Source organism: Sorex araneus, chromosome 2 (assembly GCF_027595985.1).
Source record: "Sorex araneus isolate mSorAra2 chromosome 2, mSorAra2.pri, whole genome shotgun sequence".
Classification (NCBI taxonomy): Eukaryota; Metazoa; Chordata; class Mammalia; order Eulipotyphla; family Soricidae; genus Sorex; species Sorex araneus.
The window spans coordinates 217,484,317-217,512,254 of record NC_073303.1 but is presented as its reverse complement, the minus strand read 5'-3'; the positions used below and the strand labels follow the sequence as shown (position 1 = coordinate 217,512,254).

At 54.6% G+C, this 27,938-nt stretch overlaps 1 protein-coding gene across 1 annotated transcript; it reads right to left on the bottom strand.

The window, feature by feature from the left end:
- Window positions 1-76: 76 nt before the first annotated feature.
- AVIL (advillin) lies at window positions 77-27,859 on the bottom strand. Its single transcript, XM_004601655.2, has 19 exons — window positions 27,794-27,859; window positions 24,652-24,726; window positions 23,430-23,626; window positions 21,885-21,993; window positions 21,317-21,427; window positions 20,710-20,912; window positions 19,639-19,717; window positions 19,400-19,498; window positions 17,634-17,787; window positions 16,775-16,875; window positions 16,012-16,149; window positions 15,759-15,917; window positions 12,311-12,490; window positions 9,472-9,617; window positions 9,231-9,372; window positions 7,877-8,065; window positions 6,995-7,063; window positions 3,733-3,855; window positions 77-832 (listed from the first exon to the last, which is right to left on the bottom strand). The coding sequence occupies exons 1-19, from the start codon at window positions 27,857-27,859 to the stop codon at window positions 719-721; spliced, it is 2,454 nt and encodes an 817-aa protein (XP_004601712.2). The 3' UTR covers window positions 77-718.
- Between the last annotated feature and the right edge of the window lie 79 nt (window positions 27,860-27,938).

Here is a 27,938-nt window from a genome sequence, read left to right as displayed (position 1 = left end):
AGAGGAACGCTATTTGCTTATACAGGCATTTTACTTGAAAAATTAAAAAAATCTTAGGCACATACAGATCTGGATTTTGACTTTAGGGCATATGTAAATATATATGAATAACGTCAACGTTTTATGGAGTTTGGAAATACTGATCTTATAATTGGAAACAAACCTGGGTCCCAGTATTAACTACTTTAAAACTGGTGGTTTGGTTTTTTTTTTTTTGTCCCTTTTGACTTTTCCAGTGTCATGCGGTTTCAGACTTGCTTCCGAAACTATCCAAAAGGCTACACCATCAAAAAGTGGGTCGTTATATTAGGAGAGCCCGGCAAGCTACCAAGAGTATCTCGCCCGCACGCCAGGGCCTGGCAAGCTCCCCTTGGTGTATTTGATATGCCAAAAACAGTAACAGGTCTCATCATGGAGATGTTACTGGTACCTGCTCAAGCAAATCCACGAGCAATGGGATGACAGTGATACAGTGACGGTGATACAGTGACAGTGATACAGTGACGGTGATACAATGATCTATTAGGCTACTAGGCTACGACAGCTCTGGGACGCAGGGCTGAGGAAGGGCGAACATGCTGTGATGTGCAGATCCTACTGTGTCTAAACGAGTGGATTGGGTGCTTGGCACACACGGGGCAGCGGGTAAATTCTTTCCTAGTGTAGGCACTGTTTGCTCTCTCCTGGGGACCCTACAGGCAGCGCGCATCTTCTTGCCTTAGAACAGCCCCTTGTCTTTCTTCATTTGCAGTTGCTTCCAGCCGGGCAGAGCAGCAAATTGCCCTCTAGTGATGCCAAATACAGAGACAAAGTCCTGTTCCGAGAGGTAATTCTGAGAGAAGACAAAGTTTTCTGTTAGAGGGAACATGTGGCTGGGGGCATCGGAGAGCGCCTTGGGGATGGGTTGTTGAGGAGGGCTGCCCTGGGCTTGTGACTCTTCGCAGGATATTTTTCTTTTTTCGTTTTGGGTCACACCCAGCGATGCACAGGGGTTACTCCTGGCTCTGCACTCAGGAATTACTCCTGGCGGTGCTTGGGGGACCCTATGGGATGCTGGGAATCGAACCCGGGTCGGCCGCGTGCAAGGCAGACGCCCTACCCGCTGTGCTATGGCTCCAGCCCCTTTGCAGAGTTCTTCAGGTTGTGAGATCGCCTGTGGAAGAAACTGGATTCGTGGGGCTGGAGCGATAGCACAGGGATAGGGTGTTTGCCTTGCAGCCGACCTGGGTTCGATTCCCAGCATCCCATATGGTCCCCTGAGCATCGCCAGGGGTAATTCCTGAGTGCAGAGCCAGGAGTAACCTCTGTGCATTGCCGGGTGTGACCCAAAAAGCAACAACAACAACAAAAAAGAAACTAGATTCATGACTCATAGTCCCAACTGGCAGCAGTTTTGCCAGAAGGACAAGAGATGGGTTATCTGTTATGTATGAATTCTACACGTTAGAGTTTGACTGGAATAAGTCGTTCTGCGCTCAGGGATCACTCCTTGCAGGCTTGCGGATCATCCATGTGGAATGCTGGAGATCGAACCCAGGTCAACCATGTGCAAGGCAAGCCCCCCCCTCATCTGACCCCAATACCTGTTTTTTTTTTTTTCCTTTTTTGGGTCACACCCAGCAATGCTCAGGAGTGTGAAACCCAGGAGTCCTACCCTATCAAATCTTCCAAAGGGAAAAGAAACCCATTCATCAGATATGATAATGTATTCAGTCATAACTTTAGGGTACCAGGAACTATTTCAAGTGCTCGAAAGCTGAGAATTGAGGACAAGATAGACAAGATCTTTGCTCGTGAGGCTGCTACTAGAGGAGATAACATTGATCAGATACTAAGAGACTGGAGGAGTGAGGGAAGGCTTCCTGGAAGAGGTGACGCTGGAGCCGATTTTTTTTCCAAGCAGAAAAAATAGCGAGTGAAAAAGGCCTCCTGGGAGGAGTGGGCATGTTTGACACTGCACAGGGAAGCGAGAGGGACTGGCAGTTGAGACAAGGCCAGACATGGGCAGGGGCTAAGAGTGTGGGCCCTGGAGGAGGCTTAGAAAGGTCTTTGCATTTTCTCCAAGTATAATGAGAAACCATTCAAGGTGTTTAATTTTATTTAACTCTGTGTGTGTATGTATGTATGTGTGTGCATGTATGTATGTATGTGTATATGTGTGTATGTGTATGCATGTGTGTATGTGTGTGCCTGTGTATGTGTGCATGTGTGTATGCATATGTGCATGTGTGTATGTATATGTGTGTGCCTGTGTATGTATATGTGTGTGCATGTGTATGTATGTGTATGTGTGTATGCATATGTGCATGTGTGTATGTATATGTGTGTGCATGTGTATGTGTGTATATATATGTGTGTATGTGTATGTGCATGTGTGTATGTATATGTGTGTGCCTGTGTATGTGTGTATGCATATGTATATGTGTATGTATATGTGTGTGCATGTGTATGTATGTGTATGTGTGTATGCATATGTGCATGTGTGTATGTATATGTGTGTGCATGTGTATGTGTGTATGTATATGTGTATGTGTATGTGTATGTGCATATGTGTATGTATATGTGTGCATGTGTATGTGTGTATGTGTATGTGCATGTGTGTATGTATATGTGTGTGCATGTGTATACATGTGTATGTGTGTATGTGTGTGCATGTGTATGTGTGTATGTATATGTGTGTGCATATGTATGTATGTGTGTGTATGTGTATAAGTCTGTGTGTGTGTTGGGGGGTGGGGGAGGCACAGGAGGCAGTGCTTAGGGCATTATACCTGGCTGGACACTCGGGTTATATATTTCAGGGGTGCTCAGAGAAGCACGGGGTGCTGGGACCAAGCCCGGGTTCCCGCCCTCTGTGCTTTCTCCCTGGCCGGGAGATGCTTTGAACAGTCCGGTGCCTGGTGCTTTTCCCCACGTGCCTTTCCCTGTGTAGGTCTCTCAGAGCAGGTTTCTGTTTATCTCTCACCCCCCTTTTGAGGGGTCCGGGTGGGTGCCACTCTGGGAAGTGCTCAGGACTCCTGTGCTCAGGGATCACTCCTGGTGGAGCCCATCTGGGATCACTCCAGGGGACCATATGGGATGCCGGAGATCGAACCCAGGTCAGCCGTGTGCAAGGCAAACGCCCTCCCTGCTGTACTAGCTCCGGCCCCTTCTCCCCATGTATAATTTTTTTTTGTTTGTTTGTTCGTTTTTGCTTTGCTTTTTGGGTCACACCTGGCGATGCACAGGGGTTACTCCTGGCTCTGCACTCAGGAATTACCCCTGGCAGTGCTCAGGGGACCATGTGGGATGCTGGGAATCAAACCCAGGTCAGCCATGTGCAAGGCAAATGCCCTCCCCGCTGTGCTACCCAGCCTCTGTTCTCCCCATGTTTTTGATGGGACTGTGTGTGGAAGGGAACTACCTGGACGGATGTGGTGCTGGGATGTGTCATGTATGAAGCCCTACTAATAACAGTTTTGTAAGCCACAGTGCCCCCAAAGAACAGTGCTGGCCTGTCATGTGGGGAACAGATGACGGGACAGAGCTGGATGCCAGTTTGGGGGTGACTGCAGGGACGGCTGGGCCGGACTGACCGAAGACTGCTGCACAGGAGTGGACAGGGGTGACTGGACGGAGTGGGCTGGGGAGTGAGAGAGAAGCATCGCAGAGCCCGGGTGCGGCTGGAGCTACTGTCGCTGAGGGGTCCCCTGAGTGCCGATGGCTCCAGACACAGCCCCTCCGGCCACTCACCTCCTTTTTGGCAGGATTTATACCCTCAGGCAGCTCCTCGTTTTTTTTCAGCAGAACTTCTAGCGGGTAATATATTGGCTCCCCATCGTCAGTGTTCAGGGAGAGGGTAGCATTCTTCATGTCCTGGGTAAGGGGGACAGACACGAGCTGAGGCACCTTACGAGCTTTCTTCTTTCTTTGTTTTTAACATTTTTCTTTTCTTTGCTTTTTGGGTCACACCCGGCAATGCACAGGGGTCACTCCTGGCTCATGCACTCAGGAATCACTCCTGGCGGTGCTCAGGGGACCATATGGGATGCTGGGAATCGAACCTGGGTTGGCCGCGTGCAAGGCAAATGCCCTCCCCGCTGTGCTTTCGCTCCAGCCCCTCTTTCTTTTTAACTTTTTTGGCTTTTTGGGTCACACCCGGCAATGCTTAGAGGCCACTCCTGGCTCTACACTCAGGAAATACTGGCGGTGCTCAGAGGGACCATATGGGATGCCGGGGATTGAACCCGGGTCAGCCGTGTGCAAAGCAAACACCCTACCCGCTGTGCTATTGCTCCGGCCCTGGGAGGTTTTTTCACGACCTGGTTTGCACCACTGCATCCTCCAGAACCATCTCAGAAAGGGGTCCCCAAGCCTGGCTGCCCGTCTCGGGATGATGTGAGAATCTCAATAACTCAGATACCGGGATCCTTCTCAGGAAAGCTGATTCAGTAAGTCTGGAAAAATCTTGTGCCGCCCGTCGGGCCTAAAACGCTGCACTCAAAACTTCATTTAAATATTGTGATCACATCCCTTCTCTTGGCACTTAAACGCACTTCCAACTTTTAAATTACAGCAGCTTGAAGCTGTACTTTTTCTTAAATACGTTTTAATGATACTCTATCATCATTAGCGTTGGAATCTCGAGTCTGGAGCGCACAAAGGACAAAATTGCCAGATGGTATATGGCCACCAGGTGCCAAGCCCTCCCCCGCTTGCTAGAGCTGCCGGGTTCCTGGCCAGAGACTGCAGTTCCTGATCCTCAGGAAGGCAGTGGGGTGGGGGAGGGGCTGGGGAGATAGTACAGTGAGGAAGGCCGTTGCCTTGTGTGCCATGGACCCTGACTTGAGTCCCCAGCACCCCTATACGACTCCCCGAGCACAGAGCCAGGAATAAGCCCTGGGCGCTGCCGGTGTGGCCCCACGACAAAGTAGGAGGTAAGAGGCAGGGCATATTTATGGCTTAGTGGTAGAGCACTTGGTTTTTTTTTTTTTTCTTTTGGGGGTCACACCTGGTGATGCACAGGGGTTACTCCTGGCTCATGCACTCAGTGCACTCAGGTATTAACTCCTGGCGGTGCTCAGGGGACCATATGAGATGCTGGGAATCGAACCCGGGTCGGCCGCGTGCAAGGCAAACGCCCTACCCGCTGTGCTATTGCTCCAGCCCCATAGAGCACTTGGTTTTTGCATGTGTGAGGTCCTTGGTTTGATTCCCCACAGCAGAAAAAGAAAATAGGGGGAAATGGCCCGGATGTCTGTGTACCCCACTGTCAGAAACAGATAAACCTGATTCCGTGTTAGACATTTCTGGAAAAAACGGCAGTAGATTAAATATTCCTGAATGAGTGCATTGAATAATACAATTTATTTTGGACTGAAGAAAGTGTGTCTCAATACCCTCCCCCCACACACACAGTGCAGGGATTAAAGTGCTCTCTGCATGTGGCTGACCACAAACAACAAAAATAGTTTTCAGACCTCGCAGTCCTGAGGGCTACCAGGGCTGTGCTGTGCCCAGCAGTGCTCAGGAGACCACAGGGTGCCAGGGATCGAACCCAAGACCTGCACATGCCAGGCAGGCCTGTGTTCTAGCCCTGTGAATGATCTCCCAGCCCTCAGTTGTGTTTTATTATTTTTTTCTTAGTTTTTTTTTCTTTTTGGGTCACCCCTGGCGATGCATGGGGGTTACTCCTGGCTCTGCACTCAGGAATTACCCCTGGTGGTGCTCGGGGGACCATATGGGATGCTGGGAATTGAATCCAGGTTGGGCGCGTGCAAGGCAAATGCCCTACCCGCTGTGCTATCGCTCCAGCCCCATAGATTGTTGTTTTGTTTGGGGGCTATCCCCAATGATGCTCAGGGCTTGTTCCTGACTCTAACCTTAGAGATCACTCTTGGGGCGCCAGGGATCAAATCCGGGTCAGCCATGTGCAAGGCAAGCATCCTATCCACTGTACTATTGCTCCGGCCCCGAACATCATTTTTTTGTTGTGGCTTTTTTGTACACCTGGTGATCACTATATCACTGTCATCCCATTGTTCGTTGATTTACTCGAGTGGGCACTAGTAACGTCTCTATTACACTCAGCCCCGAGATTTCAGCAGCCTCCTTTACTCGTCTTTCCCAAAGATTGGAGGCTCTTTCAGGGTCAGGGGAATGAGACCCATCGTTACTGCTTTTGGCATATCGAATATGCCACGGGGAGCTTGCCAGGCTCTGCCATGCGGGCGGGATACTCAAGGATTACTCCTGGCTCTGCGTTGTTCAGGGATCACTCCTGGTGGGCTCCGAGGACTAGATGCCTTGGACTGAACTCTGTCACCCACAAGCTCCCTGACAACAGTACTATTATCTCTCCAGCCCTCTCAACTTAATTTTTTTAGGGTGGAGCCCCCCAGCCCCTGGAGCAGCTTGCTTCTGAGACCAGCCTTTCTAGATGAAAATCAGTGCATGTGTTGGGGCTGGAGTGATAGCACAGCGGGTAGGGCAAACGCCTTGCATGCGGCCGACCCGGGTTCAATTCCCAGCATCCCATAGGGTCCCCTGAGCACCGCCAGGAGTGATTCCTGAGTGCAGAGCCAGGAGTAACCCCTGAGCATTGCCGGTGTGACCCTGCCACTGTCACTGTCATCCTGTTGCTTATCAATTTGTTCGAGCGGGCACCAGTAACGTCTCTCATTGAGAGACCTATTGTTACTGTTTTTGGCATATCCAGTACGCCATGGGTAGCTTGCCAAGCTCTGCCATGTGGGCCAGATACTCTCAGTAGCTTGCCGGGCTCTCCGAGAGGGGCGGAGGAATGGAACACAGGTCGGCTGCATGAAAGGCAAACGCCCTACTGCTGTGCTATCGCTACAGCCCAGGTGTGACCCAAAAAGCAAAAAAAAAAAAAAAAAAATCAGTGCGTGTGTGGAAAAGAACACACACACACACACACACACACACACACACACACTTTGCCTTTGCCCCGGCTCCCTGGCTCCCCCCATCCTCCCCGAGACCCCCAGCTCACCGTGGTGATCCTCAGGATGGCTGCAGCGTCGCCCAGCTCTGCCTTTAGTTGTTCATAGGATTTGCCTTCCTGAAAAGAAGGGAAAACCCTGCTTACTAGGAGAGGGACGTCTCGGACCCTGCCTAAACCTGGGGGAAGCAAGAACTGATGAGTGAAGAAATAAGAGTTGGGGAATTAGAAGAAATTTCAGGGATAAGAAAACGTGCTTGCCCTCCACATCGCCCCCTGCAGGCTGGTTGCAGGTACTAAAGCAGGACCAGTTGGCTTCTCTGGGACCTCTCAGCCTCCTTGTAAGACACAGCAACCAGCTAAGCATCAGGGAAGCTGGCTTCTGCCTTTTGGCCAACTGTGACCTTATTTTGGCTTTGGGGCCACACCTCACGGTGCTTAGGAGTTATTTCTGGTTCAGTGCCAGAGATCCAACCTGGAGCTCTGCAGGCAAGGTGTGACTTCAGAGGAACAGTTTCTCTATGCAACTTCCTCCTTCCTTTTTCTTTTTTTTGGCTTTTTGGGTCACACCCAGCGATGCTCAGGGGTTACTCCTGGCTCTGCACTCAGGAATTACTCCTGGTGGTGCTCAGGGGACCATATGGGATGCTGGGAATCGAACCTGGGTCGGCCGCATGCAATAGGCAAACGCTCTACCTGAGTACTATCACGCCCCTAAACTTCCTCCTTTCTAACAGGGGAAACAACGTTTGCGCCAGCTATCAGGAGGTTGGAAAGCTCGGAAGGATACAGTGGATACATTGTATGTATCCATACATACATTGTATGTATTCCTGCCCCAGCAGTCCTTAGACAAGCTGGGGGTGTTCTGACTGGCCTTGGAGCTGGGGTGGGTGGGTTCTGGATCGACGGGGCTGAGGGCTCTGTTCTTACACTCCAGATATGAGGGTCCCAGGCCAGGAACCAGCCTGTGAAGGTAGGAGGCTCGAACCCCTGCTTGATGATCAGGATGGGCGTGTCGGAGTCTCGGTGGCCAGGGTGGGTGCGCAGGTACTCCTGGGCCGTCTGGAGAGCGCCTTCCTTCTCCTGGGCATTCGCCTCAGCCCCGACCCACAGGAATACCTGGCGGCAGAGAGAATGGGCAAAGGTGCCGGCACGAGGGCACATACGAGCTCTGGCTTCGCCTTGGTAGGGCCTGGAGAACTTTTCTTTTCTTTTTTCTTTTTTTTGTACCATCTTAGTCTCCCCACGCACCCCCTTCTTTCCCACCCACATCCTCCTCTCTTACCCTCACTGCAGTGATGCATCTGAAGCCTAACTCTTTTTGGTTGTGGTTACCAACTTTGGGGGTCACATCTGGCATTACTCCCAACTCTGTGCTCAGGGACTGATTCCAGGAGACCAGCAGTGCCAGGCATTGAACCTGGGACCTCCTATACGCAGAGCATGGGCATTGCTTTTTTTGTTTGTTTGTTTTTGTTTCGGGGGGGATTTTTTATTTTTATTTATTAATTTTTTTGGTCACACCCGGCGATGCACAGGGGTTACTCCTGGCTCTGCACTCAGGAATTCCTCCTGACGGTGCTCAGGGGACCATATGGGATGCTGGGAATCAAACCTGGGTCGGCCGCGTGCAAGGCAAACGCCCTACCTGCTGTGCTATCACTCCAGCCCTGGATTTAGCATTTTGAGCTCTCTCTTCTGGCCCCAGAATGATGAGTTTGAAACAACAACATTCATGGGGCTGGAGACATAGTCTGGGCGTGAGTTGCTTGCCTTGCACATGCCTGGGCATCCCACATGGTCTCCTGAGACCTCTGGGAGTGAATTCCGAGCACAGATTCAGGGGTAAGTCATGAGCACCGCCAGGTGTGGCCCCAAAGTCTACCAGCGAAGAAAAAGAAACAGCCTCTGTTCTCTCCACCCCTGGCCAGAGCAGCCTTTCCTCTGATCACCACTGATACATGTTCGATTGAGGTGGGGGTGACCCAGGGCCACCATGCCTGAGTTCTGGGGTGGAGGCACCGTACCAGCAATAGACTCAAGCTCAGGGACCCCTTCCTTGTCTTTTTCTTTTTCTTTTTGGGCCACACCTGGCGATGCACAGGGCTTACTCCTGGCTCTGCACTCAGGAATCACTCCTGGCGGTACTCGGGGGACCACCTGGGATGCTGAGAATCAAACCCGGGTCGGCTGCGTGCAAGGCAAACGCCCTCCCCGCTGTGCTATCGCTCCAGCCCCGGGATCCCTTGTCTTGATTGTTTCCGGTGTCCTGAGGGTACCTCACCTGGTCCCAGGTGTCCAGGAGCATCACGTCGCCCGGGTTTAGGTCATCCTGGGTGAAGTCTGTGATCTCAGTGACCAGGAAGTGGCCACTCTTGTTGGAGCATTCAAAGAGTCGGGCCTGGGCATCGATTTCCTGCTGCAACCTGCAGCCGAGGCCGTGAGAGGGAGCAAGCTCGGGTCTGTGCGGTTCGCCAGGGTGGGAGGCAGGGGGGAGCCGAGGAGGGGACACCGAGGCCTCATACCTTTTGTCGTTGGCGTAGGGCGCTTTCCCGCCCAGCAGGTCCCAGAACTCGGAGGACTCCTGGCCCTCGGCTATGGTGTCCGTCGTGCCATCACAGAACAGCGCCGCCAGCTCCCTGGCCATCGTCCGCTCGTCCCCGCTGGAGCCCTGGGACCAGGGAGGGGACAATGCAGGTGTCAGTCCAGCACGAGCACACGCATGGGGGAACGAAGCCGTGGGAACGACGGTCAGGTCAGAACGCCCCAGTGCCTCGGGTCGGGAGCCAGCGCTCCGTTCTGGGAAGAGGCCAGGAGGGGACAGTGTGTGGTGGACAAGGACAGGATGACCTCAGGGGACCCTATGGGATGCTGGGAATCGAATCCGGGTCAGCCGCATGCAAGGCAAATGCCCTACCCACTGTGCTATTGCTCCGGCCCCGAGTCCCCTTTATTCTTATATATATATATCACTTGTATCACTGTCATCCCATTGCTCATCCATTTGTTCGAGCGGGCACCAGTAACATCTCCCATTGTGAGACTTATTGTTACTGTTTTTGGCATATCGAATACGCCACGGGTAGCTTGCCAGGCTCTGCCGTGTGGGCGAGATACTCTCAGTAGCTTGCCGGGCTCTCCGAGAGGGATGGAGGACTTGAACCCGGGTCGGCTGCGTGAAAGGCGAACGCCTACCCGTGTTCAGGGCTTACTTTTGTTCTTGTGCTTAGGGGTCACACCTGGCAGTGCTCAGGGGACCCTTCAAAGCGCCAGGGATCAAATTAAAGTCAGGTGCTTGCAAGGCAAGTTCTTTACCTGCTGTTCTATTTCTCTGGCCTATGTTTCTCCTTCCCCCCTTTTTAAATTGTTTGGATTTTGGGGTCACACCTAGCGACACTCAGGGCTTCCTCCTGACTTTGCACTCAGGAATTATTCCTGGTGGTGCTTCGGCAACCACATGGCATGCTGGGGATCGAACCCGGGTCAGCCACATGCAAGGTAAACGCCCTACCTGCCCCAGTCCCTCTCTCCCCCTTTTAAAGGGAAAAATAATTGCTTCCCCCTCCCAAGCCTCTCTTGCACCCATGACCTCTGACGTCACCAATCTCTTCGCCATCACAACACTTCTGCCTTTTTCAGAACCTCATGAGCATCATGCACTGTAAGTGCACGAGCATACACATACCTATGTCATGGGTATACAGACACTTCTGAACCAGGCTTCTTTCATGTGACATAAGGTAGTTGAGACTTCACCATGTTGTGTGTGTGTGTGAATTGCTTGTTCCTTTGTGGTGCTAAGTGGTATTCCTCAGTATGGGTGTAGGAATTTCTATCCTCTACCTGAGTTGCTTGCAGGTTTTTTTTTTAGTGATTATGCAAAAAAGGTGCTATAAGAATATGTTCAGGTTGTTGTGTGAAGATAGTTTCTTATTTCTCCTAGTTAAAAAAATTCCCAGGAGAAATAAAACAGAATTTTAAAGTGGAATCACGGAATCTTATGGTGTGTGTGTGTGTGTGTGTGTGTGTGTGTGTGTGTGTGTGTGTGTGTATTTGCTGGTCCTGTTTTTTGTTTTCTGACCACACCATGGTGTGCTCAAGATTTACTCCTGGTATGGGGCTGGAGCAATAGCACAGCGGGTAGGGCATTTGCCTTGCACGTGGCCGACCCGGGTTCAATTCCCAGCATCCCATATGGTCCCCTGAGCACTGCCAAGGGTAATTCCTGAGTGCAGAGCCAGGAGTAACCCCTGTGCATCGCCAGATGTGACCTCCCCCCCCCCGCAAAAAAAAGATCTACTCCTGGTGTGATGGTCCAGATAAGTGCTCATACCATGTTGGGAATCGAATTCAGGGCACACATATGCAAGGCGAGTGCTCTACCGCTGCCCCACATGCCTGACCCAGTACGTGCATCCTATTTGCATTTGCATCAGTGTCCGAGGGCGCCTCACCTGTGCCTGGGTGCAGGGGTATGTGACTACAGATCTTGTTTACATCTGCCTAATGACTAATGGTAGCATAGTAGCACTGTCCTCCCATTGTTCATTGATCTGCTCAAGCGGGCACCAGTAACCTCTCCATGATGAGGCTTGTTGTTACTGTGTTTGGCATATCGAATACACCACGGGGAGCTTGCCAGGCTCTGCCGTGCGGGTGGGATACTCTCGGTAGCTTGCTGGGCTCTCTGAGAGGGACAGAGGAATCAAACCCGGGTTGGCCACGTGCAAGGCAAACACCCTACTTGCTGTGCTATCGCTCCAGTCAATGACGAATGGCATTGAGCTTCTTTTCCTTTTTCTTTTTTTTCTTTTTGCTTTTTGGGTCATACCCAGCGTTGCACAGGGGTTACTCCTGGCTCATGCACTCAGGATAAACTCCTGGCGGTGCTCGGGGGACCCTATGGGATGCTGGGAATTGAACCTGGGTCGGCCTCATGCAAGGCAAACACACTCCCTGCTGTGCTATCGCTCCAGTCCATGACTAATGGCATTGAGCTTCTTTTCCTTTTTGCTTTATAAACTCTCCTTTATACATGGACTCTCATGCTTTCCAATGCAGGCGCGGCCTGAATGGGCACAATCACCATCTCAGTGCTTTTGTTTAGTGTTGATTACGGATCACCAAAGCAACGTGGAAAGGTTGGCGCAGTGCAGCCTTCACGGGCACAGAGGTCTGCGGCGTGTTTTCCGGGCGGTACAGGGGCCGCGCGGGGAGTCTCTCTGGGGGCCTCCCGGGGAAGGCGCTGGCCCTTCCACAGAGCCTCGGGGAGAAAGTTGCTTCTCTCCCAGGACTGGGCCCGAGCCCACTCCCGGGGGCCTTTGACCTGCCGGTGGGAAGGGGGGTGCAGAGCTGGGCCCCTACCTTGCCGTACCACAGGAAATGCTGCGTCTGGGCCCGCAGCAGGAAGACGTCGTTGGAGTTGAGGGATGAGCAGAGGGCGGGCACCTCCACCGCTTTGGTGTTTGAGCTGTTATTCCCTTGAATCTGGAAGAGTCTCACCGGGGGCTCAGGCTCGGCATCTCCCTTCCGGGATGTTCCACCCTAGAGAGGAGAGAGGCAGGAGTCTGGTGGGCAAGGGCCTGCTGTGAGCGGAACTCAGGGCTCGCTGGTGGGCAAAGCGTCGGGAACGTCGGGCGTTTCAGGGAGGAGCGTCCAGGCTAACCGGACGGGCCAGGCGAGCGGAGTCGCGCTGCCCCTGATTCCAGCTTCTCTTCTGGGATGTTTATTACGTGCCTCTTTGTGAGTGGGGCCTCCCCGGCATCGTTTCATGGAGCCTCACAAAAACTCCATGAAGTAGGGGCTGGAGCGATAGCACAGCGGGGAGGGCGTTTGCCTTGCACGCGACCGACCCTGGTTCGATTCCCAGCATCCCATAGGGTCCCCCCGAGTATGTATCGGACATATATACTCGGCCCTCACATGGCTGGGAGTGGCCCTGTCCTCCAACCCCAGAAATGCTGGGTATGTCTCCTTTAAAAATATAAAGACCTTGGGGCTGGAGCCATAGTACAGCGGGTAGAGCGTTTGCCTTGCTTGCGGCTGACCTGGGTTCAATCCCCGGTATCCCATAGAGTCCCCGAGCACCACCAGGAGTAACTCCTGAGTGTAGAGCCACGAGTAACCCTGAGCATCACTGGGTGTGACCCCCCTAAAAAAACCAAATATATATATATATATATGTGTGTGTGTGTGTGTATAAAATGGCAGAGCCTGGCAAGCTACCTGTGGCATATTCAATATGCCAAAAAACAGTAACAAGTCTCACAATGGAGATGTTATGGGTGCTCGCTCAAGCAAATCAATGAGCAATGAGATGACAGTGACAGTGATATATATATGTATATATATATATACATATATATATACACACATATATATCTACTCATATATGTGTGTGTATGTATATAAAGACCTTTAGGTCTGGAGCAACAGTACAGAGGATAAGGTGTTTGCCTTGCATTTGGCTGACCCAGGTTCAATCCCTGGCACCCTGTATGGTCCCCCAAGCATAGCCAGGAGTAATTCCTGAGTGCAGAGCCAGGAGTAAGCCCCGTGCATCACTGGGTGTGACCCAAGAAGCCAATAAAATGAAATAAAAATAAAATGCTGTCAAATAGCTATTTAAAATACACACACAGGAGCTGGAGCGATAGCACAGCGGGGAGGGCGTTTGCCTTGCATGCGGCTGACCTGGGTTTGATTCCCAGCATCCCATGTGGTCCCCTGAGCACCTCGAGGAGCAATTCCTGAGTGCAGAGCCAGGAGTAACCCCTGTGCATTGCTGGGTGTGATCCAAAAAGCAAAAAAAACAAAAACAAAACACACACACACAGAGACACACACGTACATACATATCTATATCTATATCTATATCTGTCTATATGACCTAGGGGAAGAGATGGGCAACTACATTGACAGTAGAACACATTCACCACAGAGAGCACATGCAACGGGAGTAAGAAGAGCTTTCCCCTCTCCAGGGTCTGCGTGCATCTGTCTGATTATTCTTTTTGCTTTTTAGTACCGAATATTGACAGCAGCCTTGTGAATGAGATATTTTTCAGGAATTCAGAGCTACCAAGACCGGCTTTTTTATTTATTTATTTATTTTTGCTTTTTGGGTCACACCCAACAGTGCACAGGGGTTACTCTTGGCTCTGCACTCAGGAATTATTCCTGGCGGTGCTGGGGGACCCTATGGGATGCTGGGAATCGAACCCAGGTCAGCCTCATGTAAGGCAAACGCCCTCCCCACTGTGCTATCACTCCAGGACCCCAAGATGGGCTTTTACCTCTGTTGTATGAGCCAGAATGAATCATGCTGCTTTCCAGGAAAGACAAGACTGAATTGTTTGTTTGTTTGGATGATGAAAATTGATTTAGATTTGAAAAAAAGAAAAAAGACCTCGAACAACAATTAGGCACTGATGAACTTGAAGCCCAAGGTAGCTGGATCTACCCGTCTGTGGAGGGATCAGAGACAGGTGAGTCCCCGTCCTCCCTTGCGCTCCTCCCTCTGCCTCTCCTCTGTGGCAGCCCATTGCTGCTAATGTATTAGTTCATTTTTGTTTCTGTGTAATTAGGCTGCAGATGTCCCAGGTGCTGCCCAGAGATGCAGGCAGTGCATGTTTGTCAGCATGCGGATTGTTCCATCATGCCAGCGACCTAAAGCTTGTTTTCGGTAGACTGGGAACACCCGTAAGGACCATTACAGGCTGCTCCAAAAGTTCCGTCCCTCTCGGAGAGCCCAGCAAGCTACCGTGGATATCCCACCTACGGCAGAGCCTGGCAAGCTCCCCGTGACATATTTGATAGGCCAAAACCAGTAACAGTAACAACAATAACGTGCTCTCCGTGTCCCTGGAGCGAGCAGACGCCATTGGGCTGCACTGGCACACAACAGGGACAAACAAAAACCTTACTGGCACCTGCTCAAGCAATTGTTGAACAACGGGATAATAGTGAGAATGATGGTTTTTTGAGTTACTCCTGGTAGTGCTTGGAGTGGGGGTATCCCTTAAGCAAAAGATATTCTCCCCAGCCCTGAGATGTGAGTTTTCTTTCTCTTTTTGGGTCACACCTAGCATTGCACAGGGCTTACTCCTGGCTCTGCACTTAGCAATTACTCTTGGCCATGCTCAGGGGACCCTATGGGATGCTGAGAATCGAACCCGGGTAGGCCACATGCAAGGCAAACACCCTACCCACTGTGCTATTGCTCCAGCCTCTGATTTTTCTTTTTCTTTTTTAATATTTCTGAGCAATACACCAACTGTGCTGAGGTCAGGGCTCCCTTCCTGGCTCATCTGTCACTCCTGGCAGGGCTCAGGGCAGTGTACGTGGTGTCAGGGATCTAACCTGGGTCAGCTACATGTGGAGCAAGTGCCCTACCTACTGGACTCTCTCCTCAGCCACTCAAGGCATAATTTGCTTTCTTTCTTCTTCTTTTTTTTTTTTGTTTGTTTGTTGCTTTTTGGGTCACACCTGGCGATGCACAGGGGTCACTCCTGGCTCTGCACTCAGGAATTACTCCTGGCGGTGCTCAGGGGACCATATGGGATGCTGGGAATCAAACCTGGGTCGGCTGCATGCAAGGCAAACGCCCTCCCCGCTGTGCTATCACTCCAGCCCCTTCTTTCTTCTTTTTTGGGGGGATGGAGGGGCGGGCATCCCTGGAGATGCTCAGGGCTCACTCCTGGCTCTATGCTCAGGGGATCACTCCTGGCAGGCTCAGGAGTCATCCCTGAGCACTCTCCACCCCCTGACGCGTGATTATTATTATTATTATTTTTAAATCTGAGAGCCTCACCTCGAAGATGACCAGCTTCCCTTTGAAGATGGCCATGAAGTGGCGGGGCTCCTTCCCCATGGCAACCCGAACCTGCACGGGGGCCCCGCCAAACTGCCGGTCCACCTCCACGGCCTGGTATGCCGAGGCTGCCAGTTCGTCCTGGGAGGCGTGGCGGCCCTGCAGGCGGGAGAGGGGAGGGGAAAAAAAAGGGCCCTGCTGGCCACTGCCCCGGCGGCGTCCATCCGGGGCCGGGAGCCGGGCTCAGACCCACCTGCCAGATGTACAAGATGTAGTGCAGCCTCCCGTTCACCTCGTACGTGTAGAGGACCAGGTAGCAGTCCCCCCCGTAAAAGAAGCCGTGCCACTGATGCTCCACGGGGACCAGCTCCAGCTTCTCGATCCTCCAGACCTGGGCAGAGGAGGGAGGAGACGGTTCCCAGGAGCTGGGGTCCCAGCAGGAGAGGCCCCTGAAGGCTCCCCCTCACCAGAGGCTCCAGGCGGGCCCCGAGCTAATAATCTCCACTCAGGTTTTCCTTTCCCAGCTCCGGGGCTGATCACATTTGCATGATTTGAATATGGAGAAGAACTGGATTCATCCCCCCCACCCCCCACCCCTGCCGTCAGGTGCATCCCTGGGGCGGCTCAGGGAGGATTTGAATACAGGGGCTGTGGGCGAACCGCCTGTCGCATCCCCGAAGAATTGTAGAGATGAGCCAGAGATAGCGCAGTGGGCGGGTGGGCAGGGCACTTGCCTCGCCTGTCGTCGATCCGGGTTTGATCCCTGGCACCCCACGCTGGTCCCCTGAGCCCCACCGGGAGTTACCCCCGAGGGCAGAGCCGGGAGTAAGTCCTGAGCACCACCAGGGGTGCCCCACCCCCACCCCCAACAAAGGATCATGGGGAGATGCTGCAGACTCCGGCAGCTAGTATGGAATCTTACCCCCCTGCCAGGGGGAAAACACCCGACAGCAGAGCAGCACCCAGAAAGCAGACCCAGAATCCCCCGGGCCCGGGGCGGCTGGGCCGTGGCTTACCTCAACCTTTCCGTGGCCGTCGTCCACCATCCTCTCCTGGGCGGCCACCTCCGGCTTGGAGTGCAGCAGGGTCACGTCAAACTTCTCCTGGGAAACTTTAGCTGCAGGGCAGGGGGGGGAGGGGAGTGACGCAAGGGAACAGCCTTTATTTATTTATTTATTTATTTATTTTGCTTTTTGGGTCACACCCGGCGATGCTCAGGGGTTACTCCTGGCTCTGCACTCAGGAATTACCCCTGGCCGTGCTCAGGGGACCATATGGGATGCTGGGATTTGAACCCGGGTCGGCTGCGTGCAAGGCAAACGCCCTACCCGCTGTGCTATCTCTCCAGCCCCTATTTATTTATTTTTTTAAGTAAACAGATTTTATTTCGAGGTTTCTGAGGGAAGGAGGAAGGGATAAGTGGGAGAGAGAATAGTAAAAATAATGCGCTCAAGAGAGACCGCGGGCTTCTCCAAGGGTGGAGGGAGCCCTACACACATCCTAGCGCTGGACACAAAAGCATGAAAGTCCACATCTCAAGGGGGGAGATGCGGGCGACACATGTGCTCGGGCACCGCATATGCTCGGTGACGTGGGCACAAGCAGCACATGGGCTCAGGCAGCATCTGCGCCATGAACAGCCTTTGCCTCTGCGAGAGAGAGTTCCAGAAAGCGGTCGTCATGGAGAGAGGGTCTGGGGGGCGGGGGCGAAGGCGGCCACCTTGCAGGAGGCCCAACTCAGTGGTGTTCCTGGCACCACAGCTGGTTGCCAGGGAGTAGCCCCTAAACAACATGGGGGTCACCCTGCTGCTGGCTCCCCACCCCCCCTCCACCCCCAAGACAAAAAGAAGAAGATAGTCTGAGGGATGAGCTCACCAATTTTCCCGATGTTGAACACCTTCCCCAGCCCTGTGCTTTGGTTCTTCACCGACCAGTTCTGGAACAGCTGCTTGAACATGGCTGACTCGGCGCCATCGTTGACGGTCTCCACGTTGGTGCTGTCCGGGTAGCCCTTCATCCCGATGAAGCTCTGCATGGACCACCCCGGGATTGGTCTCTGCCTGGCCATTCGCTCCTTTTATTTTTTCTTATTTATTTTTTTATGGTCCCTTTGGGGCTGGAGCGATAGCCCAACGGGTAGGGTGTTTGCCTTGCACGCGAATGACCCGGGTTCGATTCCTCCACCCCTCTCGGAGAGCCTGGCAAGCCCCCTAGAGTATCCCGCTCGCACGCACGGCAGAGCCTGGCAAGCTCCCGGTGGCGTGTTCGATATGCCAAAATCAGTAACAACAAGTCTCACCATGGAGACGTTACTGGTGCCCGCTCGAGCAAATCGAGGAACAACGGGATGACAGTGCTACAGTGATCGTTCCCACAACACATCCACCATTGACGGGATGCTTCCCTCATCCCTCCATTCTGAGAGCCCTTCCCAGACATTCCTCCCTGTGAGGCAGAGGGGCAGGACTGCTCCATTCTGGGGGCAGAGTCTGAGTCTAAGTGACATGTGCCTAGGGACTGGGTTACTGGCGGCTTCGAGGAACAGATTGGCACTGGGGCTCTCCCTCACTGGCTTCACCTGGTCATTTCTCTTCCTTTGCACTCCTCTCTTCTGTCTGTCTGTCTGACTGTCTCTCTGTCTCTTTCTGGCCACACCTGGCAGTGTTCAGGGCTTACCCCTGACAAGGCTTGGAGGACAATATGGGACGTCAAACCTGGCTTGGCTGCTTGCATGACCACTGTCCTATTCGCTGTGATATCACTCTGACCTCTGGCTCCTCTCCCCCCCCCACTTTTTTTTCTTTTGCTTTTTGGGTCACACCCGGCGATGCTCAGGGGACCCTATGGGATGCTGGGAATTGAACCCCGGTCGGCGGCGTACAAGGCAAATGCCCTACCCACTGTACTATCACTCCAGTCCCTCCTTTAAGAAAAAAATGGGAGCCACATCCGACAGTGCTCAAGGTTCACTCCTGGCTCTGTGCTCAGGGGTCACCCTGGAAGTGTTGTGGGGTCCATATCAATGCTGGTGATGGCACCCAGGACAGCTGCATTCGAGGAAAGCACCTGAGCCCGTACAACCTCTCTCCAGTCTTGCACTCATTTCCTCTCATGACTTTTTTTTTTTTTTTCATTTTGGGTCACACCTGGCGATTCACAGGGGTTACTCCTGGCTCTGCACCCAGGAATTGCCCTTGGCAGTGCTCAGGGGACCCTATGGGATGCTGGGAATCGAACCTGGGGCGGCCGCGTGCAAGGCAAACGCCCTCCCCGCTGTGCTATCGCTCCAGCCCCTCCCCTCATGACTTTGAATCACGTCTATATGCTCATTTGTCGCCCTGCCGTGCACTATCCCTATTCTACCTGCACAGCCTGTGTAGGACGGACAGGGAGGGGAACTGAGCCTGACGCCCCCTTGATACTAACAGCCCCCCTTTCGGGTGGGCAGCTGCACGTGCAGGAATGCTCTGAGCACTTGGCACATGCCGTCACCCTAGGGGGGTGAAGCCTGGCCTGAATAGCCGAGTCCCGGGGTGTGGCTGAGACCACATGCGCCCGTGCCTAGCTCTGTGGCCCCCGGACACCTCTGAGGTGCCACGGGCAGACTCTGGGGGCTGGCGCAGCACACGTGCAGCCCCTACCAGGGCGTTCCCCATGGCGGCCTGTTTCTCCTGCTTGGTGGCCCCTCGTCCTTTCCACACGTAGATCTTGGTGCCACTTTGGTCCAGGATGTAGCAGTCCTGAAGCAACGAGGGAGGAAGAGGGTTACTGAGACTTCAGACCTTCAGGGAGGCCTGTGACCAGGGTCTGGACCTCAGAACCCGGGTCTCACCACCCCCCACTCGGAGTCTCCCCCCCACCCCCCGGAGGTTCTACTCACATCGTGATTCAGTAGTTCCTGGACCAGAGGCCTCTGGGCTATCTCTGTGACTTCCAGCTTCCCGGCCGAGTCCGACACGCTGGGGAACGGGGAGATTAGGCTGCTTGTCTGAAGAGATCCTGCCATCACCTGGTAGTTCCCTGGCTTTGTTTTAGTAGGTAGCAGTTTCACAGGAATGCAGGCAGGAATGTGGAAGACTTCGTACTCCAGAGGAGACTTTTAATTTACTTTTTGGGTCACACCCGGCGATGCTCAGAGAGAGGTCCCTCCTGGCTCTGCACTCAGGAATTACTCCTGGCGGTGCTTGGGGGAACTATGTGGGATGCTGAGAATCGAACCCGGGCAGGCTGCGTGCAAAGCCAACGCCCTACCCACTGTGCTATCACTCCAGCCCCGGGAGACTTTTAATTTAAATTCTTTAATTTTTATTTATTTTTTTTGTGGGGGTCGGGGGGGAGTAGGGGAGGGGAGACCCAGCTGTGCTTGGAGGCTACTCTTGGCTTTGCGCTCAGGGATACTCCTGGCAGTGCTCAGCAAACGTATGTCGTGCCAAGGATGCACTGCAGGCCAGGCCCTAAACGGTCTCTCTAATCCATTCTGGTTTTTTTTTTTTTTCTTTTGGGTCACACCTGGCAATGCACAGGGGTTACTCCTGGCTCTGCACTCAGGAATCACCCCTGGCAGTGCTCAGGGGACCCTATGGGATGCTGGGAATCGAACCCGGGTCGGCAACGCCCTCCCTGCTGTGCTATCGCTCCAGCCCCCTCCCTAATCCATTCTGAAAGAGGGTTTTGTGCACATCTGTTCTGCATATTATCCTTTCCACCTCTCTGGGCTATGTCCAGACCCCAATTAAGGAAGGGCGCCCCCTGGAGACCAGGAGGAGTTACTGCCAAGAGCCTTAAGTGGGCACCTTAACGGTGGAGTCCTGAGCCCCCTCTTAGAAGCTGCCTCTGCAAAGGCCTAAAACAAAGTCAGAAGCCTGCATCCCCCACAAGAGGGGCCTAGTTTTCTAGGGGGTGCCTCGTTGACACCCCCCGCCTCCCCCCGCCCCCAGGCGGGGCGACTCACTGATACAGCATGATGTTTGTTTCCTGCTGTTGGTCCAGGCTCTCGTCGGGGACGGCGGGCCCCAGAGCGGCACGGTGGCCCAGGGTGTCCTGAAGGACCTTCACCAGCTCCGGACTCGCGGCCTCTCTGTCTCCCTCGACCACTCCAATCTCAGCGCGGCCCCCCCGCTCCCGGTCCCGAATATCCTTAGCCAGCAGCATGGCCTGTTAAAGAAGCCCAGACGGGTGCCCTCAGCCCCGGGGGGGCCTCCCGTCCGCCTGCTGGCTCGGGCACACAGTGCTCAGAGCTCACACACGGGCCTCCTTCTGCAGCTGACGCGTGTCACTTGGGCAACTCACCCCGGCTGCTAAGACAGATTCTACCCCCAGGAAGAAAGAAAATGTGGGTGCAGGGGTCGGAGCAGAGGGTTGGGACACATGCCTGCTAAACACAGGACCCTAGGTCTGATCCCCAGTGCTGCCTAATAAAACCCTGGTGGCCCCCAGCTTGCTGGGGAGGCCTCTTCCGCCCCCTCCACCCCATAAAAAAGCAACGAAGAAGGAAAAGGTAGCAAAGAAAGTACAAGGCAGGGGGGAGAGGGGAGAGCATGGACCAGGCTGAGCCCGACCTTCAGGCGTTCCCGGCTGTTGCTCTCGGGCCCATTCCACTGGATGATGACTTGTCCCAGGTCCAGCAGGAAGACATCTCCTCGGTTAAAACTGTCCCAGCACACCTCCACCTGGGATGAGGGTTGAGCACTGAGGGTTGAGCACTGTTCAGGAGGAATTTCTAAGAAAGTTCCCGGCTCACAGTAGAGGTAATGTGGAGCAGGCAAGGAGGGGTGGGTATGGACCATTCTGTGTCGGGGTTTGAACCCGGGGCTGCTACAGGCGAAGCTTGTGCCCTGGCCCTTGGAGCCATCTCTCTGGCCCCTTGGGAGGGGTTCTTTAATTTTTAATTTTTTTATTCTTTTGCTTTCTGGGTCACACCTGGCCATGCAAGGGGTTACTCCTGGTTTTGCACTCAGGAATTACTCCTGGTGGTGCTCAGGGGACCACATGGGATGCTGGGAATCGAACCCGGGTTGGCCGCGTGCAAGGCAGACGCCCTACCCGCTGTGCTATCACTCCAGCCCCCGGGAGGGGTTCTTAAAGGCCAGCTGGGGAGAGCCCGGGCTGACAGCAGCCAGGAATTACCTCAGTGGCCCTGACGTTCCTCTTCCCCTTCACGTGCAGCAGCCGCTTCACGTCGTAGGTGTTGGTGTCCACGTGCTTCATCCCGGAAGCCACGCCGCCCTTCTTGTAGCTGCGGGAACAGCCCTTGGGTTACTTCTGGAGTGCCTGCTCGGTGCCAGTCCCGGGGACACCGCTGCCAGTGACACTGGGGCAGCCTTGCCCAGGTGGGTGACACACAGAGAGCAGCCAGACAAATCCAGGCGAGGGGCACCGCTGCCACCCACAGAGATGCCGTGACAGGCCCTCTGGCAGGGTCGCGCTGGCTGTTGTCCCTGTGTCCCGTGCCTGGATGGGAGTCCTTGAGACAGCGGCCTCCTCAGGAGAAAGCCCTGGGTGCGTGGAGAAGCTTGTGGTGCTCTAGGAAGCTTCTGGGCAGCTGAGATTCAGCGGCAGCTCCGTGAATGGCCCTGTCGCCTTAGCATCCCTGTTTCACTCTCAGCGCTTTTGCACCCCAGCGAGTTCTCACCTCAAGCCTGCCTCTCCCCGGAACCCTCATAGGAAGGACATGCAGGGAGCCACCGGGGGTGATCGGGGGGCTGGGGGTGGGGGGGCCTGGATTCTGGACCCAAAAGAAGTTGACCTGGTCCAATTCGCCCTACAAGCCCACGTGTGAGCACCAAAACCAAATGGCTCAGTCCAGGGGCTGGAGTGATAGCGCAGCAGGTAGGACGTTTGCCTTGCACGTGGCCAAACCTGGGTTCGATTCCCAGCATCCCATATGGTCCTCCAAGCATCACCAGGAGTAATTCCTGAGTGCATGAGCCAGGAGTAACCCCTGTGCATCGCCGGGTGTGACCCAAAAAGCAAAAAAAATAAATAGCACTGTAGCATTGTCATCCCATTGCTCATCAATTTGCTCGAGCGGACACCAGTAACGTCTCCATGGTGAGACTTGTTGTTACTGTTTTGGGCATATCGAATATACCACGGAAGGCTTGCCAGGCTCTGCCGTGTGGGTGGGATACTCTTTTTTTCTTTTTCTTTTTGGGTCACACCCAGCGATGCTCAGGGGTTACTCCTGGCTTTGCACTCAGGAATTACTCTGGGCGGTGCTCAGGGGACCATATGGGATGCCGGGGATCGAACCCAGGTCGGCCGCGTGCAAGGCAAACACTCTACCTACTGTGCTATCGCTCCAGTCCAAATAAATAAATAAATAAAAAATAAATAAAAAATAAAATAAAATAAATGGCTCAGTCCAGGGCCACGGCGCTAGTCCAGTGGGTAGGGAGTTTGCCTTGCACGCAACTGACCCAGGTTTGATCCCTGGCAGCCCACCTAAGACTCCTGAGCACTGCCAGGAGTGATCCCTGAGCACGGAGCGAGGAGTAAGCTCTGGGCAACTCCAGGTGTGGCTCCCCAGTGAAAACGGAACAAAACGAAAATCGGTGCGAGCCCGGCGGGGGAAGCGGGGGCTTAGTTGATCTGCGTTTCCCTGGTGACCCTGCGCACGCACTGAGCCTGCGCGGCCCCTCCGCAGGCGCCCGCCGCTGCCGCTTCACTCACATGATCCCCTGCTTGAAGTAGCCTCGGAAGGTGTCGGACTCGTGGAACTGGACCTCCCGGTGCTGCACAGGGCTGCCCCCCAGGTAGTCGTCCAGCTGCGTGGTGTAGATGGCCGCGCAGCTCTGCTCGTCCTGGGAGGAGTCCTTCCCGATCCAGAAGTGAATGTCCTGGGAGAGGCGGCCGCCCGCTTTCCGGGTCTGGGACGTGGCCAGAGAGACAGCTCAGGGGTCGGGAAGGGGCAGCCTCCAGCAGCTGTGCCCGGCCCACGAGGGTGCTGCCTCTTCTCAGTATGGTCTTGCCCTGTGCCCCCTGCCCTGCCAGTCCAGATTTTTTTTTTCTTTTTGGGTCACACCCAGCGATGCACAGGGGTTACTCTTGGCTCTGCACTCAGCAACTACTCTCGGCAGTGCTCGGGGACCCTATGGAATGCTGGGAATCGAACCCGGGTCGGCCGCGTGCAAGGCAAATGCCCTCCCCGCTGTGCTATTGCTCCAGCCCCTGCAGTCCAGATTTTGCAGTCAGGAAAGCTGATTGCTTAAAGTTCTCAGAATAAATGGAAATCTAAGATGTCTCATCCAGATTAGATGTCAGACTTCCTACACCAACATACTAACTCACTACATGAACATGGCCGCATAGCACCAGGTAGATCATCCAGCCAACAGCCAGGCCCCACGCCCCACCACGTGGAGATTCGTATCCTCAACCAGAATGGGCCCTTGGTGGCCAGAGACAGTCCAGTATTGACCTGGCCTTCCTCCACACCACTTTATTTCTCTTAAATTAAAAGTTTATTTATTTTGGTTCTTGGGCCCCACCCCACGGTGCTCAGGGCTTCCTGGCTCTGTGTTCAGGAATAACTTCTCGAGGGGCTTGGGGGAGCGGGGGGCATATGTGGTGCTGGAGATTCAAACCCGGGTCAGCTGCATGCCAAGAAGGCGCCTCACCCACTGTACTTCCTCTCCAGCCCATTTTGCAGGCTGCTCTGGGGAGACATGTATTGCGAATTGCACCAGGAGGCTCAACGTAGGGTCCCTTTCCCCTTTTCTGTTCAAAATTTAAAGCGACAAACCAAATGAATGGCTTCTGAGAGTCAGACGGGAGGCCTGCTTGGCACAAGGCTCAGGAAGAAAGAAGACGATGAGCATCCCCGGGAAAGCAGTCAGGGGAGTGTGGGAACTGGCTCTTGGGAAATGTTGGGGGGATGGGGACGAGGGCTCACCGACAGGACGACGTAGCAGTCCCCCTCATAGAAGTTGCCGTGGGCACTCAAGGGCACCAGTGCCAGCTCCATTTTCTGCAAGGACAAGGGCAGTGTAAGGGCTGAGCATCCCCCAGCCCCGCCCCACCAGCTCCCTCTTCTCTGTCAAGTGGTACATACAGGTGGCCCAGGAGAGGAAGGAGAGACGTGACCTCCTGTTGGCCAGGACGTGGAGCCGCACGCCCGTGTGCAACCCCTCTGGCATCTGCTGAGCAGGCCCTGACCTCGCCCATCCTTCTCCTCTGCTGTGACTTTGTGAAGAGTCTTGGGAACGCGGCACGCCAGCCCTTTGCAGGAAGCGCTGGACACAAGCCCGCAGCCCGAGGATTCCCGGAAGCCTGGCCCCGCCCCGTCTGCTCCGCCCCGCCCCGCGGAAGACCACGCCCCACTTGACCCCGCCCCGACCACGCCCCGAAGCAGACTACGCCCCACCTGGCCACGCCTCTGGCCACGCCCCGCTGGCCACGCCCACCGAGGTCCTGGGATGCAGAATGCCGGATCCTTGGGAGTTTGGGGATTTGGATGTCCGCAGAATGCGGGACTCCTTGCCACGGTCACATATTCTTTTCTTTTCTTTTTTAAAAAACTGTTGGGGCTGGAGTGATAGCACAGAGGGTAGGGCGTTTGCCTTGCACGAGGCTGGCTCGGGTTCGGTCCCCCAAGCACTGCCAGGAGTAATTCCTGAGTGCAGAGCCAGGAGTGACCCCTGTGCATCGCTGGGTGTGACCCCCCAAAAAATTGTTGTGGGGCCCAGCAGGGAGGTGCTGGGGTGATGGTGAGGGCGGGTAGAAGGTTCACAGGAGCCCCCCAGCTCAGATGCTCACATTCCAGTTGGGGGGGGACACCCGTCTCTCAGCTACTTGGAACTTGCAGACTGTGAAACAATCAACAGCAGGGGCGTGGGGGTGGGGCGCAGGAAGCAGCCCGTTTCCCCAACACTGCACTGAAGGGGACCCTGAGTTCTCAAGCCCCTCATTTCCGCTGCTCGCGGGCCCACTGCTGGGGGAGAGGGTTTCTGCTCAGAGGCGTGGGTCTGCAAAGGCCCTGCGGAGAGGCATTCGGTCACCAGCCGGGGTCTAGGAGCAGGGGCTTCCCACCGCACCGCGACCCTGCGAGCATCCGGGAGCTGGGCGCGCGACGGTTGCGAGTCGCGGCCGTGACTTCCACGTGGTCCGCCTCGGGTCCCGCCGCAGCTTCTCCCCGGGGCGCTGAGAGCCACTGCAGCAACCCCACGGGGGCGGTGGGTGGCCCAGCGGGGACCGCAGCCCAGCTCCGACCCGCACCCCAACGCTGCTCCCGCCGTTACTGACGCCGCTTCCGCCCGACCGCTGCTGTCACAGGTGTGGAGCCCTGGCTGTCACCAGCATGTCTGGCTTGTCCCAGGAGGGCTGGGACATGGGCTGGGATGTGGGGTTTCGTCAACAATTCCAAGGGGCAAACTACAGTCGTACTGAAATATGTGACAAATGTGAAAATGTGGACTGGCCTGCTGTTATTGTACCTCCTTAGTATCTTTTAGGTTTTTTGGTTTGTTTTGTTTTGTTTATTTGCTTTTTGGGTCACACCTGGCAATGCACAGGGGTCACTCCTGGCTCTGCACTCAGAAATTACCCTTGGCAGTGCTCAGGGGACCATTTGGGATGCTGGGACTCGAATCTGCATCGGCCTCGTGCAAGGCAAACGCCCTACCCACTGTGCTATCTCTGCAGCCCCCTCTTTTAGGTTTTTATTGTTTTCATTTAGGTGGATGGGAGGCATACACCTTACTGCTGGCTCTGTGCTCAAGGATCACTCCTGGTGGGGCTTGGGGCATCATATGTAAGGTTGGGGATCAAACCCAGGGTCACGTACAAGGTAAGAGCTGTCCAGCTGTAACCTCTGTACTCTCTCTCCAGCCAAGTACTTCTTATTTTGTTTTGTTTTGCTTTTGGGTCACACCCGGTGATGCTCAAGGGTTACTCCTGGCTCTGCAAGGCAAATGCCCTACCCGCTGTGCTCTTGCTCCAGCCCCCCAAATACTTCTTAACTTTTGGTTTTTGGATATTTCTGGTGGTGGCAGGCATACCTGGTGATGCTCAGGGCTTACTCTTGGCTCTACACTCAGGGATCACTCCTGATGGTGCTTGGGGGTCTATACCGGGGTGCCAGGGACTGAACCTAGGTTGGCTGTGTGTAAGGCAAGAGCCCTACCCACTGTACTATTTCTCTGGCCCCAAGTGTCTATTAGTCTATTATTTTTAAAATATAGCCTTTTTTTTTTTTTTGCTTTTTTTGGGTCACACCCGGCAATACTCAGGAGTTCCTCCTGGCTCTGCACTCAGGAATGACTCCTGGCGGTGCTCCAGAGACCATATGGGATGCCGGGGATCGAACCCAGGTTGGCTGCGTGCAAGGCAAATGCCCTCTCCACTGTGCTATGGCTCCGGCCCCTTTAAATATAGTCTTACACACTGGAAGAGGGGGCTGGGATGTGGATCTGTAGCTGCGCCCTCGGCTGGCCTGTGTGAGGCCCTGGCTGGGTCCTGGCAGCACAGAGACAGTAAAAGTGACCTGGGCGAGCCTGCAGGGGTGGGGTGGGGTGGAGGGGGAGCTCCCCAATGAGGGAGCACAGTGAAGGGAGGTTTCAGGCAGCCGCGCCTCCTCGGGCTCTGGCTGGGGGAATTGTCGGGGGTCGGCTGGAGGGGCTCAATCTCAGATGGGAGAAGCGAGGAGCAATGCTCCGACCTCACCCCTCAGGCGTCCCCCGCCCCTCCCCTCCCCCCCAAACACCATTTTGCAGGAGCTGTTGTGGGTTATGGAAAACAGGCTCCAGGCTGCTCACAGAAGGAGCAGGAACCTCCTGGGTGGGGCCCAGCCCCACCCACACTGCAGGGCGTTTCCTGGCTGGGGCAGCCGGAGCAGATGGCTGGGGAAAGGCCTCCTCCCGCTGGGGGCCCTGCTTGCCAGCGCTTCCTTCCACCTGCTCCCACCTGCGGTGAGCACCCAGGAAGGCCACAGGGTAGGAAAACAAGCGCTTTGGTGTGTCCCTACGGCTCCCCAAGCACCAGCGGGGGAGACCAGGTGGCCCAGGCTGGTGGCACCCCTGCGGCTGCTCCCCACTCACCTCTATTCGCCAGGTGATGATCCCGGGGTCATTGCCCACAGCACTGAAGGCGCTGCTCAGAGGCATGGTGTCGGCCCTCCTGGAACGGAAACACCACAGAGCGGGTGGGGAGACGGTGCCTCCACCCCCCCCCCCCCCGCCTTCC

Bases quoted from the DNA above. Each gene is read 5' to 3' on its own strand.
- AVIL (XM_004601655.2), bottom strand. From the start codon at position 27,859: ATGCCTCTGAGCAGCGCCTTCAGTGCTGTGGGCAATGACCCCGGGATC. The intron at 21,994-23,429 runs GTGAGTGAAGCG...CTGTTCCCGCAG, and splicing joins TACTTCAAGCAGGGGATCAT to CTACAAGAAGGGCGGCGTGG. The intron at 9,373-9,471 runs GTATGAGGCCTC...CCTCGGCTGCAG, and splicing joins CCCTACGCCAACGACAAAAG to GTTGCAGCAGGAAATCGATG.